At 41.5% G+C, this 20,841-nt stretch overlaps 1 protein-coding gene across 1 annotated transcript in view; it reads left to right on the top strand.

Annotated features, from left to right (window-relative positions):
• The window catches only part of LOC122546294 (protein FAM162B-like), a 48,110-nt gene extending 27,284 nt beyond the window's left edge, over nt 1-20,826 (top strand). Inside the window, exons 3-4 of the mRNA XM_043685063.2 lie at nt 19,845-19,953; nt 20,632-20,826. Coding sequence (XP_043540998.1) covers nt 19,845-19,953; nt 20,632-20,748 — 226 coding nt within the window. The 3' untranslated portion in view covers nt 20,749-20,826. The remainder of the gene's footprint in view (nt 1-19,844; nt 19,954-20,631) is intronic.
• Nucleotides 20,827-20,841: the final 15 nt, after the last annotated feature.

The following is a 20,841-nucleotide window of genomic DNA, read 5'->3' as shown; positions in this document are numbered from 1 at the left end:
AAATGTGATATCAAGCTTGCACATTATCACCTTCTAGCCTGTGCGAGGAATAGTGTAATTGGGGGAAGGGAATAATTATGATTTATTTATTGTCACTTGAATTTTACAGTGACTAATAAAGTAAAATACAATGAAAAGCTTCAACAGTCACCACAATCTGGCACCATTTTGAATAGTTTAAGAATGAAAAAAATAAAACCAGCCAAAAGAGAGTCCTACGTCCTGAGTCAGCTCACCAGCGACTCCTGCAAAGCTGCCCCTCCTCCACCGCCTCACTGTCACCTGCATTGGACCCACCAACGTTAGGCACTTTGTACTATAAATTTACTCTATCCTGTCAATTAAGCTGAAGAAAAATCTGTTTCATCCTTGATTTGATATTGAATAGGTTATCAATACGCAAGCAGTCATGCATTCTTCAGTGACAATTGAGTGGCAATAACATGCCTAGATTTGCCAACTGTGTGTCCCACAACTACCAATTACCCAAATCAACACAATGGCTTGGATATGTTTGCTCAGTGGCAAAGACAGTGCACACTTGCATTCATCTCATTGACAATTTCCTGAGACATTGGGAGATTTTTAATACTGTATCTGTTGTCTGTTTTAGCACAGAACCCTCTGCAGGAGATCAGTAAGCAGGGCAAGAAACAATGCTCTCCAACCAATCAGATTGATGAATTCCTCACCGCACCACACAGTCTAAACCAGCAAGTATAAAACATAGAATATTAGCTAGGTTTAAACCATATACAAAAAACAGAAAAAAGATTAGGAAATACAGATTGGGCTAATCTGAGAAACAAAAGCATAGTATCGAGGGTTATGGCTATATGCTATTAGTGAGGCTACATCATTAGTGATATTAGGTGATGTCAGAACACATTGGATTGGAAACCGATGAAAGAAGATTTCTACTGAATTCTTGCTCTCCCATGCTTCAGTACATTGTGTCAATAGTTAATAAATGGCTATCATGTTATATTACCATTGTGTTCAGTCCTCATCTATCTAAGATGCCCAGAATCTGCTTGTGACAGTTATACAGATAAAAATATTTTTGAAAGACTATAGTAAAGCTAAGCTGGAGGTTTGCAGCCTTGATGTTTGTACTTCACCATGAGAAGAGCTTTTCCCCAAAATATTTGAGCCATAACTAAGACTTCCTCTAAAACATTGCCCAGTTACTCATGCCTCATTGGCCATAAGGAACAGGAATAGACCATTCAGCCCCTCATCCTGCTCCATCATTCAGTAAAATCATGACTGATCTGACACTCCTCATGTCCTCTTTTCTGCTTATTCCCCATAACCCTTGATTCCCTGACTGATAGAGTTAAATTCTATTTATTATATTCTATTATACTCCATTTGTCAACTTTTGGGAGAAAGTGAGGGCTGCAGATGCTAGAGATCAGAGTCGAGAGTGTAGTGCTGGAAAAGCATAGCAGGTCAGGCAGCATCCAAGGTGTAGGTGAATCGACGTTTCAGGCATAAGATCTTCATCAGGAATGTCAACTTCTGCCCATTTATCTAATCTATTAATAACTCTCCTGTAAACTGTTTATATTCCTCTTACAATTGCCTTTCCCCATATGTTTGCATCTTTTGCAAATTTAGCTACAGTACATTCACTTCCTTCCTCCAAGTTATTAATACATTCTGTAACAGTTGATGTCCCAGCACTGATCCCTGTGGAACCCCACTAATCACAAATCACCAACCTGAAAAAGAATTCCATATCCCCACTCGCTGTTTCCTGCCCATTAACCAATTCTCTATCCATGTCAATGTACTATCTCCAATACTGTTTGCTGCTGCTATGATGCTCAATAATGCTTTTCTTATCTCTTAATTCAACTATTCCAGTGCATGCCAGGCAGGTGCCCCTCTTTCTACCCTTCATGTACTTGAAGCCATCTAAAACAACTGCCTATGTGCTAGCTAACACCATGGCTACGTGTCAAACATTTTTGCATTTTAAATTCTTCCCTTTCAAATCCCTCTTTGGCTTGGTGCTTGCATTCTTCTCCAAACCACCCAACTCTCCAAGACAACTGCATTTGTTTTAATTATGAACATTATTGATTTGAACCAGTATATCAGGGTTTGTGTGGCATTGTGATAGTGTACCTAGCTTTAAGCAAGATGACCTGAGTTCAGTTCCCCTTGTCCATCTCTGAATAGGTTGACTTGAAAATAATTATGTGTCTAGGCCCTAAACACTGGAATTACCCACCACCCTCTCTACATTGGTCTCCAAATTTAAGAAACTCTTTAAAACATATCTTGATCAAGCTTTTGGTTATCTGATTGACCATATGTGCTGAGCAAAGAAGGTTCGTAGTTGCCTGAAAATGGAGTCACAGGTAGATAGGATAGTGAAGAAGGCATTTGGTGTACTTTCCTTTATTGGTCAGAATATTGAGTATAGGAATTGGAAGGTCATGTTATTGCTGTACAGGACATTGTTTAGGCCACTATTGGAATATTGTGTGCGACTCTGGTCTTCCTCCTATAGAAAGGATGTTGTGAAACATTTTGTTACGCAACAGGTGTGAAAGTGTCTTTACACTTCAAATTCAAATTCAAATTTAACTTTCAGTTCTTCCTTCTCTCCTCGCTACCCCTTGCCAATATCAGCCTCAGATCTGTGGTCAATTGCTCATACTTGAATTGACAATGAACAACTCACGCTAGTCTATCATGCCTCTTGAATCCTTGAAGGAGAAAGGTGAATGCAAACATCATTATTTCCAAGTCCCCTTCAGTATGAGATATATGTCACTGAGCCAGAATACTGGGACTCCCTTTCTAATAAGTGTATAGCTACTTTCACTGCATGGGCTACAAAAAAGGTTCACCAAACTTTTTCAAGAACAAATGGGCTGGTCAAAAAACCTTGGCCTTGCTAAGTCTCTCCTGGCAAGAGTAATGAAAATAAATTGCAGCAACCTCTATTTGTGATTACCTTTTCCAGATATTTCAAATCAGAAAATAAATACATATTTAAAACACAAACTAATGATGTTTAGTTGCAAATACTACATTTCAAAACACTGTAAAATGCATCAAATTTCCGAATTCCATGGAGACCATATTCTACAACCCGTTCTTGAATTCAGTGTGTTCCATTGGAGTCCATATCCCTTGCCAAACATTTCCAAACCCACTGCTGTAAAATCAATGCTTTTGTAACCTTTGCTGTTCAGTTTCCATAATACACCAGATGGAATACTGAAATTCAGTTTAAATCAAGATTAAGTTAATGCCCTTTTAACTCAGTTGTCGATTAATTATTTTTAAATGCCGTGTGCAAGTTTCAATTTTTAAAACAAAACAAATCAAATTGTGAAATGCTAATAAAAAATCCAGAAATCCAATGAGATAAAATGAAATTTGATTCACCTTCAGGGTTGTTCTCCATTCTTAAGTTATCATTTTTTTTCAGGGGCGCTGTGACATTTATCATAACATGGTTCTTCCAATCTTTCTGGAAATCTGACTCTTTTATCCATCCTGTTTACATGCACCAGAGCTGTAGCTTAGTGATTCTATCTGATTTTAATAATTCATTGGCCGCTGATGTGTTGAAGAGAGATTGAAGAGAGGTTTAAAATCCAGAAGCTCACAATTGGAACAGATGTTCCTTCTGCAGAAAATACAAAGAGATCATTTTTATTGCTAATGACATAAAAGAAAACTATTTTCCTGAACAATCTGGCATTTGTCAGTAGTGGCTTTTATTGTAAGTGACTTTGTTAGAAATTTAGTTTGGATAATGCCATTATGGATTATAAAATGTTAATGTTTAGTTGGACATGGTCATTAGTGAACAATATTGCCTGCTTATTTATCTAATCACATAATTTTGTCATCATCTATGTTACAATACAGTCTTAGTAATTTGTTTGTTTTCTTTTGTAAAACAGTAACTATAGTCCTTTAAGCTTTATTGCATAATCTAATATACTTGCAGGTCCTACATCGCTAATGTATATGTTTGGCTATTTTCTGCCAGATTATCCTTCAGTTATTTATGTGTCAGTATGTATTAAAAAGTAAGTTTTATATTTCCAGTAATGTCCCCAACATAGGGACAATCATAAAATATATCAACTCATTCATCCCTCCAATATGAACTTGTGCTCTGTACTCTACCATAGAGGGGAAGCAAGTGAGGACTGCAGATGCTGTAGATCAAGGTCGAAGAGTGTGGTGCTGGAAATGTACAGTTGGTCAGGCAGCATCTGAGGAGCAGGAGAGTCGACGTTTCGGGCATAAGCCCTTGATCAGGATGAAGGGCTTATGCCCGAAATGTCGATTCGCCTGCTGCCCGACTGGCTGTGCTTTTCCAGCACCACTCTCTTCGACTCTACCATAGAGTGAATGGTAAATCATACTGCTTTGAGGTACAGTTCATTACCAAATAGATAGAAGTCACATGACACCAGGTTATAGACCAACAGTTTTATTTGAAATCATAAGCTTTTGGAGAGCTGCTTCTTCGCCTGACAAAGGAGCAGCCCTCCAAATGCTCGTGATTTCAAATAAAACTGTTGGTCTACAATCCGGTGTTGTGTGACTTCTGACTTTGTCCACCCCAGTCCAACACCGCCCCCTCTGCATCATAGCTATCAAATAGTTGGTAGCAATTAAAACAAGAGTTTAGTGATATTCAAAAGTTCTTTAAATCTCAATTAAGTGCTTTACTAAATTATGCAAATGAATGAATTGTATCGGAGATGTAAATTATCAGATATTGGTTTATAAGCAGAACAAAATAAGAAAGGCAAAGATCAAAGTTTGTGCGAAGATTTGTAGCTCGGGTGCTCGTTGTTGTGGTTCTGTTCACCGAGTTGGGAATTTGTGTTGCAGACGTTTCGTCCCCTGTCCAGGTGACATCCTTAGTGCTTGGGAGTCTCCTGTGAACACTTCTGTGATGTTTCCTCCGGCATTTATAGTGGTTTGTACCTGCCGCTTCCGGTTGTCAGTTCCAGCTGTCCGCTGCAGTGGCTGGTATATTGGGTCCAGGTCGATGTGCTTATTGATTGAATCTGTGGATGAGTGCCATGCCTCTAGGAATTCCCTAGCTGTTCTCTGTTTGGCTTGTCCAATAATAGTAGTGTTGTCCCAGTCGAACTCATGTTGCTTGTCATCTGAGTGTGTGGCTACTAAGGATAGCTGGTCATGTCGTTTCATGGCTAGTTGGTGTTCATGGATGCGGATCGTTAGCTGTCTTCCTGTTTGTCCTATGTAGTGTTTTGTGCAGTCCTTGCATGGGATTTTGTACACTACATTGGTTTTGCTCATGCTGGGTATCAGGTCCTTCGCCCTGGTAAGTTGTTGTCTGAGAGTGGCTGTTGGTTTGTGTGCTGTTATGAGTCCTAGTGATCGCAGTAGTCTGGCTGTCAGTTCAGAAATGTTTTTGATGTATGGTAGTGTGGCTAGTCCTTTGGGTTGTGGCATGTCCTCATTCCGTTGTCTTTCCCTTAGGCATCTGTTGATGAAATTGCGGGGGTATCCGTTTTTGGCAAATACATTGTAGAGGTGTTCTTCTTCCTCTTTTTGCAGTTCTGGTGTACTGCAGTGTGTTGTGGCCCTTTTGAACAGTGTCTTGATGCTGTATACAGGTATACAGGAAAGCCAAACACACAGACCAAGTCCTAAACTACAAAAGCAACCACCCTAACACACACAAAAGAATTGCATCAAGACACTGTTCAAAAGGGCCACAACACACTGCAGTACACCATAACTGCAAAAAGAGGATGAAGAACACCTATACAATGTATTCGCCAAAAACGGATACCCCCGCAATTTCATCAACAGATGCCTAAGGGAAAGACAGCGGAATGAGGACATGCCGCAACCCAAAGGACTAGCCACACTACCATACATCAAAAACATTTCTGAACTGACAGCCAGACTACTGCGACCACTAGGACTCATAACAGCACACAAACCAACAGCCACTCTCAGACAACAACTCACCAGAATGAAGGACCCGATACCCAGCATGAGCAAAACCAATGTAGTGTACAAAATCCCATGCAAGGACTGCACAAAACACTACATAGGACAAACAGGAAGACAGCTAACAATCCGTATCCATGAACACCAACTAGCCACGAAACGACATGACCAGCTATCCTTAGTAGCCACACATGGAGATGACAAGCAACATGAGTTCAACTTGGACAACACTACTATTATCGGACAAGCCAAACAGAGAACAGCCAGGGAATTCCTAGAGGCATGGCACTCATCCACAGATTCAATTAATAAGCACATCGACCTGGACCCAATATACCGGCCACTGCAGCGGACAGCTGGAACTGACAACCGGAAGTGGCAGATACAAATCACTCTAAATGCCAGAGGAAACATCACAAAAGCGCTTCACAGGAGGCTCCCAAGCACTGAGGATGTCACCTAGACAGGGGATGAAACGTCTGCAACACAAATTCCCAGCTCGGTGAACAGACAGAATCCTTTGGGTGAGATCCTACATTAGTCTGAGTACCATTGATAAATGGTCCTATGATTTCGAATAAGTGAAATTGCTGTTCTCATGTTCTAATAATTTGCTATGACTCAGATTATTAGAGTTTATTATGCAACTGTGTCTTCCAGATATTGGCATGAAGTGCTGGGTCAGAAATCCGAAATAGAGGGTGGTGGTAGAGTGTTGTTTTTCAGACAGACGGCCTGTGACCAGTGGTTTGCTGCAAGAATTGATGCTGGGTCCACTGCTTTTTGTCATTTAAATAAATAATTTGGATGGGAATATAGCAGGTATGGTAAGTTTGCAGATGATACTATTGGCCAATGGGTTGATGAATGGCAGATGAATTTTAATTATGATAAATAAGATGTTGCATTTTGGTAAGATAAGCCAGGGCAGGACTTCTCCTATTAATGGGATGCCCCGTGGAGTGTTGTCAAACAAGAGACCTAGGTGCATAATTCCTTGAAAATGGAGTTGCAGGAAGACAGAGTGGTGAAGATGGCATTTAATATGCTTCCTTAAATTGGTCAGTGCGACTTGGCAAGATGGCAGTGATTCTGTAGAACAGTGGACAGCTCTGCCTAACAGCCAAGGCATATTGGTGTTTTTTGCCATCCCTGGCCAACTTATGTGGTGGAAATATTAGTTTAAAACTTTACGGAACACATATTTGTTAATACTTGAGAGTGTCAAAGGGAAAAGGAGCGAGCAAACAGCAGCAGGGAGGACACTCCCCTGCAGCACCTGCAACACCAGAGACTGCAGCAGCAGCAGCCTCTCCTGAACCCCCTGGGGACCTGACAGACTCAGAGGAATTGGCTGCGGTGATGGAGAGACTTACCTTGAAAGTTGGGGCTGCGATTGAGGAGATCCGTGGGGAGATTCGTGCCCAGGTCCAACCTATTGCATCCATGCTGCAGAAGCACGAGCAGGAGATTGAGGGCTTCGGGAAGCGGCTGGAGGAGGTGGAAGGTCGAACTAAGGCCTTGGAAGCTGCAATGGAGTCCTCATTCAGTCTGATCCAGGTGCTGGAGCGAGAGGCGTGGGCCTTGTGAGACCATATCGACGACCTCGAAAATCGAGGTCGGCGGATAACTCTCCAAATTGTCGGGCTCCCTGAAGGTGAGGAAGGTGAACGGCCAGTCAGTTTCTTTGAAAACTGGCTGCCGAAGTGTTTTGGGTCTTCAGATCAAGTCCAGCAGGCTTCAGATTGAAAGGGCGTATCGGGTTATAGTGCACAAGTCAGGGCCGATGCAGCATCCACGCCCGGTCCTAGTGCACTTCCACTCATATAAGGACAAGCAAAAAGTCATAGAAGCTTCCAGATCCCTGGGAAAAGATCCGCAGGCGCTGCTGTACAAGGGGTCAAAAATCATGTTTTTCCAAGATTTTTCAGCAGCTGTAATCCGAAAGAGGAAGTCCTTCGAAGAAGTTATAAAGAGGCTGAGGAACCTGGACATCCAGTTCTCCCTGAGATACCCCGCAGTACTTCGTTTTAGTCACAAGGACTCAGTTTATAGATTTGACTCAGCGGACAAGGCTAAAAACTTTGTGGACACTTTAAAATAGACGGATTGGCCTGAAGAATATGGTTAATGTATGTTCCTTTTCTATTTTTCCCCATGTTTTCCCTTTTTTTTTATTCCTTTCTTTCTCCCTTGGAAAGAGGGGAAAAGACTTTGGAATAAGTTTTTTTTTATTAACTGGATTTTCAGATGGGAAATTTTGTGGATGTTCTTTGTTGCCTCTCTCCTTTTTTTTTTGTTTGTTCTGCTTCTCTTTTAGTCACAAGTAGGGGTGAGATGAAGCCAGGGATGGGTGGAGTGCTCATCCTGACTTTGTCTTTTGAGTTAAGGATCATCTCCTTGATTTTTTTCTGGCCTAAGGCTGGGGCACAGTCCGGGTTTGAAGGAGCTGTGAAAGAGGGGATGGGTAGGGTGAGTGTCCCCAATGGGCTGGGGGAAGAGTCTTCCATTCAAGGTTTTATAGTTGGTTTTCTTTTTAGTTTTTTGGTAGTAATAGTTGTTTATAGTTATGATAGAGTTGTTTTGTTATATATAGTTTTTCGATTCTATGAGTCTTTGTTTACTTATGCTCAGCGCTTTGTAAGCAGGGTTCTCCCTCTGAGGGGTTCAAGGGTGTCTGAAAGGGGATATGGCTAAGTGTCTTATTAAATGGTGCACCTGGAACATTAAGGGAAGTCATTCGCCTATTAAAAGGAAACAAAGTGCTTTCTAGCCTTAAGAGGGAAAGGGTTGATATTGCTTTGTTGCAGGAAACCCATCTTGATGATGGGGAACACCTGAAATTACAACAGGGGAGTTATGACCGGGTATTCTTTCCATCATTTACTACTAAAAGTAGGGGAGTGGCGGTACTAATCCAGAAAAAACTTCCATTCTCATTATTAGAGCAGGTGAAAAATGAGCAGGGACGGTTTGTGATACTTAAAGCCCTGATGCATGGGGAGGAATATGGCATTTTAAACATCTAATGTCCTCCGGCGCATCCCCTCAAATTTTTGATTAGTGCTTTCTCTAAGTTAAGTGCTTTTGGAACATGGCACATTATTATAGGGGGGATATTAATTGTCTTTTGGATCCAACAGTGGACAGGATGCCTTGTAGGCCCCCAACTATTTCTTCACAGGCCAAGCAGGGGGCTGACTTATGCGAGGAGTTGGGGCTGGTGGATATTTGGAGATGTCTTCACTCTACCGGCAGGGACTTCACCTTTTTTTCAAACCCACATAAATGTTGCACAAGGATTGACCTCTTTCTGGCTCCCTCGGCCCTTCTGGATTCGATTATGGGTTGTAAAATTGGGAATATAGCTATCTCTGATCATGTGGCAGTATATTTGGAGGTTAAGGCCAAGAGTGAAGGGCTAGGTTTGCGGCACTGGCATTTGGAACCCTTTCTCCTTAAGGATTCCAAATTTGTGGAATATGTTTTGAAGGAGTTTCAGGAATTCTTGACTATCAACTCAAGCACAGCTAATAGTCCGTCTCTGCTATGGGAGACTGCTAAGGCCTTTGCTAGGGGATTAGCTATTTCCTATTCGGCTAGCTGGAAACGACAGAAGGAGGAACACCAGCGTCTACTTGAGATGCGGTTGAAAGCCGCGGAGACAACACATTTTTCTGTGGCCTTCGGTGACTAAGCTATAGTGGATCACGCCCCTCCGGGCTGCCTTGAATTCAATACTGACACTTTTACTAGACAGAGGCTGTTTGAATGTGGGGCTAGGTCAGGGAAGTATTTAGCGTAGCTGACTAGGAAAAAGCATGCTCCCCAATCCATACTGCAATCAGAGACAGTGCCGGGGCCCTTACATATGATGCTAAAAAGATTAATGAGGCTTTTTGGAGCTTTTACCCTGAATTGTATTGGTCTGAAGGTGTTAAAATGTTAACACCTAAAGTGTTAAAATGGAGACCTTTTTTTAAGAACCTGGACCTCCCAGGGGTAACCTTGGAACAGGCCTCTCTCCTTAACGCCCCCCTTGACAGTTCAGGAAATACAGGAGGCAGCTAGGCAACCTCAGAGTGGGAAAGTGCCTGGCCCTGATGATCTCCCGGGTGAGTTTTATAAGGAGTTTATAGGGATTCTGTCAGGGCCAATGTTGGAGATGTACAATCACTCCTATATTCATGAATGCCTACCACCATCTTTGAGAGAAGCTAATATTTCCTTAATTCTTAAGAAGGGGAAGGTTCCTGAGGATTGTGCCTCATACAGGCCCATCTCTCTATTAAATTTAGATTTCGAGATTCTGTCCAAGATCCTGGCGCTGAGATTGGAAAGGGTGTTGCCCCATATTATTAAAGAGGACCAGGCAGGCTTTATAAGGGGTCGTAGGTCCTCTAATAATATTAGAAGGTTGCTGAATGTGGTCCAAGTTTGTCAGCAACAATCGATTCAGGGGTTGGTGATTTCCTTAGATGCAGAGAAAGCATTTGACCAGGTGGAATGGCTTTATCTGGGCGGCACGGTGGCACAGTGGTTAGCACTGCTGCCTCGCAGCGCCAGAGACCCGGGTTCAATTCCCGACTCAGGCGACTGACTGTGTGGAGTTTGCACGTTCTCCCCGTGTCTGCGTGGGTTTCCTCCGGGGGCTCCGGTTTCCTCCCACAGTCCAAAGATGTGCAGGTTAGGTGAATTGGCCATGCTAAATTGCCCGTAGTGTTAGGTAAAGGGGTAAATGTAGGGGTATGGGTGGGTTACGCTTCGGCGGGTCGGTGTGGACTTGTTGGGCCGAAGGGCCTGTTTCCACACTGTAAGTAATCTAATCTAATCTTTTTTATGTCTTAGAACAGTTTGGGTTGGGTGGAGTCTTTGCTAGGTGGGTGGAGGTTTTATATCGCCACCCTCTGGCTGCAGTCATCACCAACGGGGTGAAGTCTGGGAATTTTACACTTGGTAAGGGTAGTCGGCAAGGCTTCCCCCTCTCACCGTTGTTGTTTACGTTGGTGATAGAGATGCTGGCTGAGGCTATTCATCAGAACATCCACATAACCGTTCCGGAAGTGGGATCGAGGGCACACAAGATTACACTGTATGCAGATGATGTCCTTCTGTTTTTATCGAACCCGATCACCTCCATATTCCATTTGATACAATGTATCAATTAATTTGGGGCTATTTCAGGATATAAGATTAACTTTGCAAAATTGGAGGCTATGCCTTTGGAGAACCTTAAGGATGTGCCAGAAGTTGCAGGTGGCTCTAAGTTCCCTTTTAAGTGGTCACGGTCAGGGTTCCGGTACCAAGGCATTTTTATTACCCCCAAGTTTGATCTGTTATTTCGGACTAATTTTGCTCATTTGCTCAACAATATTAGGCGAGATCTCCAGAGATGGAAGGCTCTTCCAATTTCATGGCTGGGCCGAATATATCTCATTAAGATGAATGTTCTCCCTCGTTTATCCCATATAATGTTTCCCAGATCAACGCTGCGGAAGGTTTGGGGTGGTTTGGTTCCTTTGTTTGGCATCATGGGTGGCCCCTCATCAAACTTACTAAATTGCAGTTGCCTCAAGGAGAGGGAGGAATTGATTTCCCAGACATCAGGAGGTATCAATTGAGTTCCCTGCTGTCCTTTGCCTGTGATTGGGGGTAGGTAACGATCCAAACTCAATATGGCTGGATATCGAGGTTTCCCAGGCAAAGTGCCCTCTTATTAACCTGTTGTTCATGGATAAGATGAGGACAGTTATGGACCACTGCCGGAACTCCATTGTCATTAGTACAGTCAACGCATGGAGGGCAATGCGTCAGAGTGAGGATTGTTTATCCAAGACTTTGTCACTTACGCCTATAGTTGGCATGCCAGGGTTCCGACCAGGGATGATGGACTCAGGGTTCAAACTATAGGCAGCGAGAGGAGTTTCTAGTTTGGGAGACTTGTCTTTTGAGCAACTGAGCTGCAAATACAGATTACCCAGCAGAGATCTTTTCCGTTTTTTTCAGGTTAGGGGTTTCATCCAGAAGAAGACTACACTTCTCACTAAGCCCTATAAGCCTGATACAGAGAGGTTGTTGACGTTCCACAAGCACCCTTTCAGTTAGTGCCCTCTATCACCTGCTGGGTGGCAGGGCCTGGCAGGATATTAACCAGTTATGTGAGGTCTGGGAGCAAGAGCTAGGAGTGGAGATCTATTCTGAAACATGGGAGAACATCTGGGAGAATACTCGAAAGATCTCAATCTGTAACAAGACATGCGCTACGCAGTTAAAAGTCCTGCTCAGGGCTCATCTGGTACCAGACCATCTGGCGAAGTTTAAAAAAGGGGCATCTTCAGTGTGCCCCAAATGTAAAATAAGTGTAGGTACTCTTACCCATTGCTTCTGGACATGCCACAGGCCCCGTATTTATTGGAGCGCTGTGGCGGGAGAGATCGGGAGGGTATTGAGGACTGAAGTCAAAGTAGACCCGATATCTCTCCTCTTAGGTCTACCGAATTTACCATCTTTAGACAGGCATGAGAAGAAACTATTTAATATTCTTGCATACTGTGCACGGAAGAATATTCTGATGAACTGTGTGTCTGAGAACCCACCGGGCTTGCTGGGATGGCAGAAATTAATTATGGACGACATTACCTTGGACTTTTTCACAAACATGGTGCATCACACAACAGACCATTTTTATAAGACATGGCAGCCCTACTTGAGTTATTTGGATATAGATTTATCAGTTATCTTAACTAGGGTGTTTGTTTAACCAGGATGATTAGATTTGTCAAGCCCTGGGCCCTGGAGAGAATCTCCTGAGTTAATATGGGTATATACACAATGCTCCCGTTCCTTTGTTTGGGAGCCTTGCGCCGAGCATAGCTGTTCTGTATTTTGTGGGTTTTTTTGCTTTTCTCTCTTATTTTTGGTGTTGCTTTGCACAGTGTTAGGGTTTGCTTTGTATTATAGAGTAGGTTAGTAGTTAGTAGATAGTAGTTGTATTGTAATTTGTTTTTTTTCTTTTTATTATACTGATATTTGTGATTGATTGTTTTTTCAATAATTTTATGTTTGTAAAGTTAAAAAAATTGCTAATAAATATATTTACAAAAGAAAATTGGTCAGTGCATTGAATATAAGAGTAGGGAGTCATATTGCGTATAGGACATTGGTGAGGGCACTTTTAAATGCTACATTCAGTTATGGTCTTCCTGATATAGTAAATATGTTGCTAAACTTGAAAGGGTTCAGAAAAGATTTACAAGGATTTTGCTGCCATTGGAGGGCTTAAGCTATAGGGAGAGTCTGGATAGGCTGGGGCTATTTTCCTTGGAGCATCAGAAGCTGAGGGGTGACCTTACAGAAGTTTATAAAATCATGAAGGGCATGTATAGGGTGATTAGCCAATGCCTTTTCCCCAGGGTAGGGGAGTCCAAAGCTAGAGGGCATAGGTTTAATGTGAGAGAGGGACCTGAGGGGCAACTGTTTCATGCAGAGAGTGGTGCATGTATGGAAGGAGTGGCCAGAGGAAGTGGTGGAGGCTGGTACAGTTACAACATTTAAAAGATATCTGGATGGATATATGAAGTGGAACTGTTTAAAGGGATATGGGCTGGTTGCTGGCAAATGGGACTAGATTTATCTTAGGATATCTGGTTGGCGCAGACGAGTTGAACTGCAGGATCATGTTCTGTGCCGTATAATTCTGTGACTCTATCACAATTCTGTGCCTACTTTTTAAGCTATTAATTTAAAGTAGTAGAAATCCAGTAGTTCCTGGACAGCATTCCCTCTGAGCATTGACAAAGTCCAATTCTAGAATTATTTACCAGTGGGGTACCGCAGGGATCAGTGCTGGGACTGCAGCTTTCTATAATATATATTAATGATATAGAAAATGGTATTAATAGTAACATTAGCAAATTTGTTGATGATACAAAGCTGGGCGGCAGGGTGAAATGTGAGGAGGATGTTAGGAGATTACAGGGTGACCTGGGCAGGTTAGGTGAGTGGACAGATGCATGGCAGATGCAGTTTAATGTGGATAAATGTATGGTTATCCACTTTGGTGGCAAGAACAGGAAGGCAGATTACTACCTAAATAGAGTCAAGTTAGGTAAAGGGGCAGTACAAAGAGGTCTGGGTGTTCTTGTACACCAGTCAATGAAGGCAAGCATGCAGGTACAGCAGGTAGTGAAGAAGGCTAATAGCATGCTGGCCTTCATAACAAGAGGGGTTGAGTATAGAAGCAAAGAGGTTCTTCTTCAGCTGTACAGGGCCCTGGTGAGACCGTACCTGGAATATTGTGTGCAGTTCTGGTCTCCAAATTTGAGGAAAGACATTCTGGCTATTGAGGGAGTGCAGCATAGGTTCATGAGGTCAATTCCTGGAATGGCGGGACTATCTTATGTTGAAAGATTGGAGCGACTGGGCTTGTATACCCTTGAGTTTAGAAGACTGAGAGGGGATCTGATTGAGATGTATAAGATTATTAAACGATTGGACACTCTGGAGGCAGGAAACATGTTTCCGCTGATGGGTGAGTCCCGAACCAGAGGACACAGCTTAAAAATAAGGAGTAGGCCATTTAGGACAGAGATGAGGAGAAACTTCTTCACCCAGAGAGTGGAGGGTGTGTGGAATGCTCTGCCTCAGAGGGCAGTGGAGGTCCAGTCTCTGGATTCGTTTAAGAGAGAGTTGGATAGAGCTCTCAAGGATGGTGGAATCAAGGGTTATGGAGATAAGGCAGGAACAGGATACTGATTGAGGATGATTAGCCATGATCATAATGAATGGTGGTGCAGGCTTGAAGGGCAGAATGGCCTACTCCTGCACCTATTGTCTATTTAGATGCCTTACCTCAGTAAGGATTCACTAGTTTAATTTAGCTAGCTCTGTCTTCGTGTCCTTTATAAAATTTAAAATAGTTGCCTTGGACCAACACTTTTCTTCCTAAAATTGTATATGAAATTCATATTATTGTTGCTACTACCCAGGGGCATTTTCAGTATTAGGTCAGTAATCCTATTTCATTTGTCAAAACCAGCTCTGGTATAGCCTCCTCGCTGGATGGTGCCATAACATCCTAGTCTAAGAAATTGCTGAAAACATTCAATAAATTCCCATCTGATTCTTCCAGTCTAGATGCAGGTTAAAAGCCCCCATGTTAATTGCTGTACTTCTTTTGACAAGCTCTCATTATTCCTTCTTTGATATCCCATCATACCACAATGGTTACAGGTAGAGTGCCTGTACCTAACTCCCACAAGTGATCTCTTGCCTTTATCATTCCTTGTCTCTACCCAGACTGATTCTATATTCTGGTTTCCTGAATTGAGGTTATCCTCTCTGTTGTGTTAATTACATCCTTAATTAACAGAGTTTCCCCTCCAACTTTTCCCAGCTTCCTATCCTTTTGAAATCACAAATACCCTTCAGTATTCAGGTCCCAGTCGAGATCAGCCTGTGGCCACATCTCCATTGTGGCTACTAGATCATACTTATGTATCTCAATTTGTACTAGTAACACATTTGTCTTATTTCAAATGCTACGTGCACAAGTTTTGTGCTTTCGATTATTTTTGTAATCTCAAGTCGTATCTGTTGATTAACTCTTAGAGCTGTATTCTCTGTCCCTTCCTGTCATTGTCAGTTTACCATTTGCCACATTAATTCCTTCCTTTGTTACATTTCGCCACTCCTTGATGCAGAACATCTTCCAAAATTTGGGCTCTTGCCCTCACTATTTCATTTAAAACCTGCTGTATTTATGCAGGTATGTAGTTCACAAGAACAGTATGGTTCAGGCGTAGATGATCCCACTCTCTTCAGTATAAGTGCTAGTGCCCCACAAACCACACCAGTCTTTAAATCACACGTTCATTGCTCTTAACTTTGTTTACCATATGCCAATTTGCACGTGGCTCAGGTAATAGTGCAAAGATTATTACCTTTTGAGGTTCTGCTGCTTAATTTGCTGCCTAGCTCATACTGGCTGCAAATGTAATTAAGTGACGTTTTGAAGAGAGAGACTCAATGTCAACCTATGCTGAAAGGGAGTTTTTAGATTAGATTAGATTACTTTACAGTGTGGAAACAGGCCCTTCGGCCCAACAAGTCCACACCGACCCGCCGAAGCGCAAACCACCCATACCCCTACATTTACCCCTTACCTAACACTACGGACAATTTAGCATGGCCAATTCACCTGACCTGCATATCTTTGGACTGTGGGAGGAAACCGGAGCACCTGGAGGAAACCCACGCAGACGCGGGGAGAATGTGCAAACTCCACACAGTCGCCTGAGGCGGGAATTGAACCCGGGTCTCTGGCGCTGTGAGGCAGCAGTGCTAACCACTGTGCCACCGTGCCGCCCACAAAGACAAGTTTTGACAAGAGCTCTTCAAAGGCAGAGACCAGGTGAGGGAAGAAGCAAGTCAAACCAGACTAGAATATAATCTCTTGGGACTACAAAGAAAATAGAAGAATACACAGGCAGCAGTCAAAATGTGAGGCTCGGCTCTGAGAGTGGGACTGAACATTCACGTGTGTATCAGTTTAGGTTCAAGCACTACTGTGCTGTGAAAGTCATAGGTGGATAACCATTCCCTAGACACCCTGTATTGCAGACAAAGGAGATCTCTCACTAGTGCTAAATGTCAGCCAGCCCGCAGCCAATTCAAAGAAATAGAACAACAAAAGGATTCTTTCTCATCCTGAATGTTGGAATTCAATCAAGGTCAAAAGGAATAAAAACCACAAATTCTCATCCAAAACTAAGGACCAGGAAAATGACTATTCAGCATCACTGCTCCCATTAACCTTCACTGCAATATTTAACGATCTGCTCTTCATGAACAGTTCACAGCTGTATCAATACATTTATTTTCTTTTAAACTTATCTCTTTTTGGCTCACCTCTTATTTCTAATCTCTGTGAACACATATTATGTTACTAATTCTTCTCAAGTTTAGTAGTTAACAAACTCTCTTTTTGTTAACTCAAGAAAGCATGGTTAAATTGGTTGCTTTAGGAACAAATTTATTTGTGTCAAGAAGACAGGTATCCATGACAGAAGGGGAAGGGGAGCCAATTCACCCATTCTCACTTGGGATCTTAATATCCCATCTGGAACCATAACAAATTGGGGAACCTCAACCAGGGTCTGCCTGTAACAATATAGAGCATGTAAGAAAGGTAAATGATATTCACGAGTGAGGTTAATCCACATGCTTATTGCACAAACCATATAAGCAAAGGCCATTCAATGTTTCTTGGCAATTTCATAGAGCAGTATCATCTAGCATCAAACAGGTAGTAGGCTACTCTAAATTTGGTGATTGTTGATTTCAAATTCACCTTATGCTGAGTGACTTGGACATAGACTGCAGTAAAGTTTCCTTTAAATTCTCTTTGTAGCAATATACACTTTTGTGGTAAATATAGACGTCTTCTCCAATCTCCTTCACTGTCTTTCTGTTAAGTTCCTTTGGTTATATTATCATTTACTCAGTTTCAGTAGTATAAATATGAACCCTCTATAGTAATATGTAATACAAGGAATCCATAATCTCATAAATAGCAGTCATAACATGACAGAACTTGTGTTCAATTTTAAAGTGAGAAACATGTGATAGGTATAGACAATAACAAAGGGAACTAGGTTGAAAGAGATGATAATGAAAACAGTGTTAGACTTTAAAAAATAACACCATTAAAGATTTATTCTAGTAAGACTCTGACAAATGTTTATGTTATATGAACAAATACAGAAGTGAAGGATGGTATGAAATTTGATTAATGGTACATCAGAAGTTTTGGACAGATTTTAAGAATGTGCAAATAATGAACTCAAGAAATTAAATAGGTAATGAGAGAAGGCCACCTTTCTCTGCTATATTTGAAAGAGTAAAAGATAAACAAATGTAAGGTTGATCCTTTAAAGAGAAAGTCTTGGAAATTAATAATGGAAAATAGGGACATTTGGGAAGAATTGAATGGTAAGTTTTCTAATACTTCTACAGTGAAGATGATCACAAAATACCAAAGTATGAAAATTGATATGACAGGGAAGGAGGAACTTGAAATATCACCATCACCAGAAAAATGTTACTGGGTAAAGTTATTAAACTAATGATGCAGTAGGCTGCATCTTAGAGTATTAAAAGAGTTAATGGAGGCATTTGGTGTAATTTTCCTTTGATTATAAAATAGTGGATATAACAAATTCAAGGAGGAAAGGAGGCAGATATCAGGAAACTGAGCTTGTAAACCTAATATGTCACAAGACGTTTTTAGAATCTATGAAGGAGGTTTTAACAGATACTTAAAAAATCGAAATGGGACCAGAAAGATATTGTGTCATTAGAGTGCTTTGATGAAATAACAAGAAAGGTGGTGGAGAAAAGGGAACCTGTAGATGCAATTTACTTGGATTTCCTAAAAACATTTGATAAATTGCCACATCAAAGGTTACAACACAAAATAAGAGAACTTGGTGTAGGGGTAACATATTAACATAACAACTAGCAGATGGAGTTTGTAATTAAGTCCCTCAAGCCTGCTCTGCCATTTGATCTGACCATGACTGATCTTATTTTGCCCTCAGCTCTACTTTGCTGCCTGCTCTCCATAACCCTTCAACTCATTACTAATTCAAAATGTCTATTCCCTCCTTAAATTAGTATGACTGTTTAGCTAACAGGAAGCAGATAATAAAAGCTATATGGGTCATTTTCAGCATCACAGGTTGTCACAAATGGAGTCTCAGGTGGATCAATGACCAGGACAAAGGAACCAAATGTATGGCAGCTAAATTTGCTGATTACACCAAAGTAAAATGGCAAGTGGAAGCGAGTCTGCAAAGAGACGTAGATTAAATGAGTGACTATAAATTGGCAGGTAGTGTACTAACAAAAAAAAGGGGAACTTTGGCAGGAACAATTAAAACAAACGGTACACTATTTAAAGAGAACAAGATTGCAGGAGGTGGAAGTGCAGAAGGATCCATGTGTGTTGGCACATGAGTCACAAAATAGCAACTTGTAGGCACAGCAAGTGATTAGGAACCATTTTGGTCTCCTTACTTGGGGGGATAAAAAGGATACAATTGCATTAGAAGCAGTTGGGAGACGTTTATCACAACTTATTCTTGGCCTTATTTTATAAAGGTTGAACGGGTTGGATCCATGCCCACTGGTGTTTAGAAGGAGAGGTTATCTGATACACACACAAGATTCTAAGATAATGATAGGGTGGTTACTAGGAGGATATTTCTCCTTGTTGGAGAATAGAAGACATCCCAGTTAAGGTGGAGATGAGAACATTTTTTTCTGACATTAGTCCATGGAATTATTTTCCCCAGAAGACAGTGGAAGGTGAATTAAAGATTTTTGACCGACAAAGGAACCCCATATTTAATGAGGTAGGGTGGTGAGTTGAGATGACAAGCAAATCAGTCAACCTTAAAAGGTGACAGAGCAAGTTCAAAGTGCAAAATAGTCTACTCATGCTGCAAAGGCTTTTGCTCTTATAGCAATGACTGATTTCTCACAGTACGAACAAGGTTGCGTATTGTTTTCCTTCCCCAGATTCCCTACTGTCGAAAATCAATCTTCTCCTTAAATTCTAATCGCCTTCCCACAATGTTGGAAGTAAATTCTTGGTTGAAAGAAGGGCAATGCATGCCCAAGTACAGAAGGCAACTGACTTGGAGGAGAAAATGAAAACGGAGGAGAAAAAGTACCACATAATGCTGTTCTTGGTAAAGGACTAGAGGAAGGGCCGTTGAAGTAACTTTGGCGAGATGTTGCCACGGAATTTGTAGAATCAACATATAACTTAATGTCAACTTTTTTGCATTTGTGACTGACAGGTTTGAAATGCTGAATGCAGCAAGAAACAGGGCACGAGTCAAAACCTGCTACATAATGATTGGCTTGACTATTGCAGCTTGTTTCGTTATGATCGCATCTGGAAAACAGGTAGGAAAAATTAATACGATTTCATGGTGAGTCACATTTGCTGACTCAAACATCCCAACTCCATGAGGAAAATCTCTACTTGTTGATTCCCTTAGAGATTAAAAATGTTCATTTTGCGCAGATTGAATAGGATGTGCGTGTTTTGCATTGAGACTATCCCCACTGGTTCTGAACTGTCCAGTCAGGAAACAGCTTCTCAACACCTACTTTGTTGTGTCCTCTTAGATTTTTAAGTTTCAATGAGATCACTTCTTACCCTCCTTAATTGCAGGGAGTAAAAGCTCATGCTACTGTGAACAGTAGCCTCTTAAAAACCCTTAAATCCCAGAAGTCAACCTAATGGACCTTTTATTGCACCCTTTAAATTTCAGTGTTCTTTGAAGCTAAAACTGAATACAATGTATCACTAAGAGTCTGATCGAAAACACTGTACAAGTGATGAATGACCATTTTATTCCTGCACGTTAACATTGTAACTCGTATGTAGCACTCAAATCCACCTGAAGACATTGAAGACTTGGGGGAAAGTATAAGAATATTGTTTTTCTTTCCCCTAAGTGAACCTCACACCTCTCCACCTTTGGTCACTAAACTGCTGCAGTTAAGGATTCATGTATTGGGCAATTATTGAATGCAATTAAGCTTTCAATATATTCTGTATTCTTTTGTACCCTTCAGGCTGCTGAACGACATGAATCGCTTGCCAGCCGGAATCGAGCAAAAAAGGCGAAATGGAAAGAAGAAGCTGAACGTGAGCGGACAGCTGCATTGGCTATTACTGATACAAAAGAGTGACCATTTCATTAAAATGAAACTGTACGACTAAATCATTTAGCTGTTCTTCAAAATTCTCTCCTATGTGAACATACTAAAAGAAACCCAAATCAG

This window comes from Chiloscyllium plagiosum, unplaced genomic scaffold (genome assembly GCF_037043375.1).
Source record: "Chiloscyllium plagiosum isolate Xiang-an unplaced genomic scaffold, Cpla_swu_hap1 HiC_scaffold_3, whole genome shotgun sequence".
NCBI lineage: Eukaryota > Metazoa > Chordata > Chondrichthyes > Orectolobiformes > Hemiscylliidae > Chiloscyllium > Chiloscyllium plagiosum.
The sequence above is the reverse complement of the archived record's forward strand: the minus strand, read 5'-3'. Positions and strand labels throughout refer to the sequence as shown.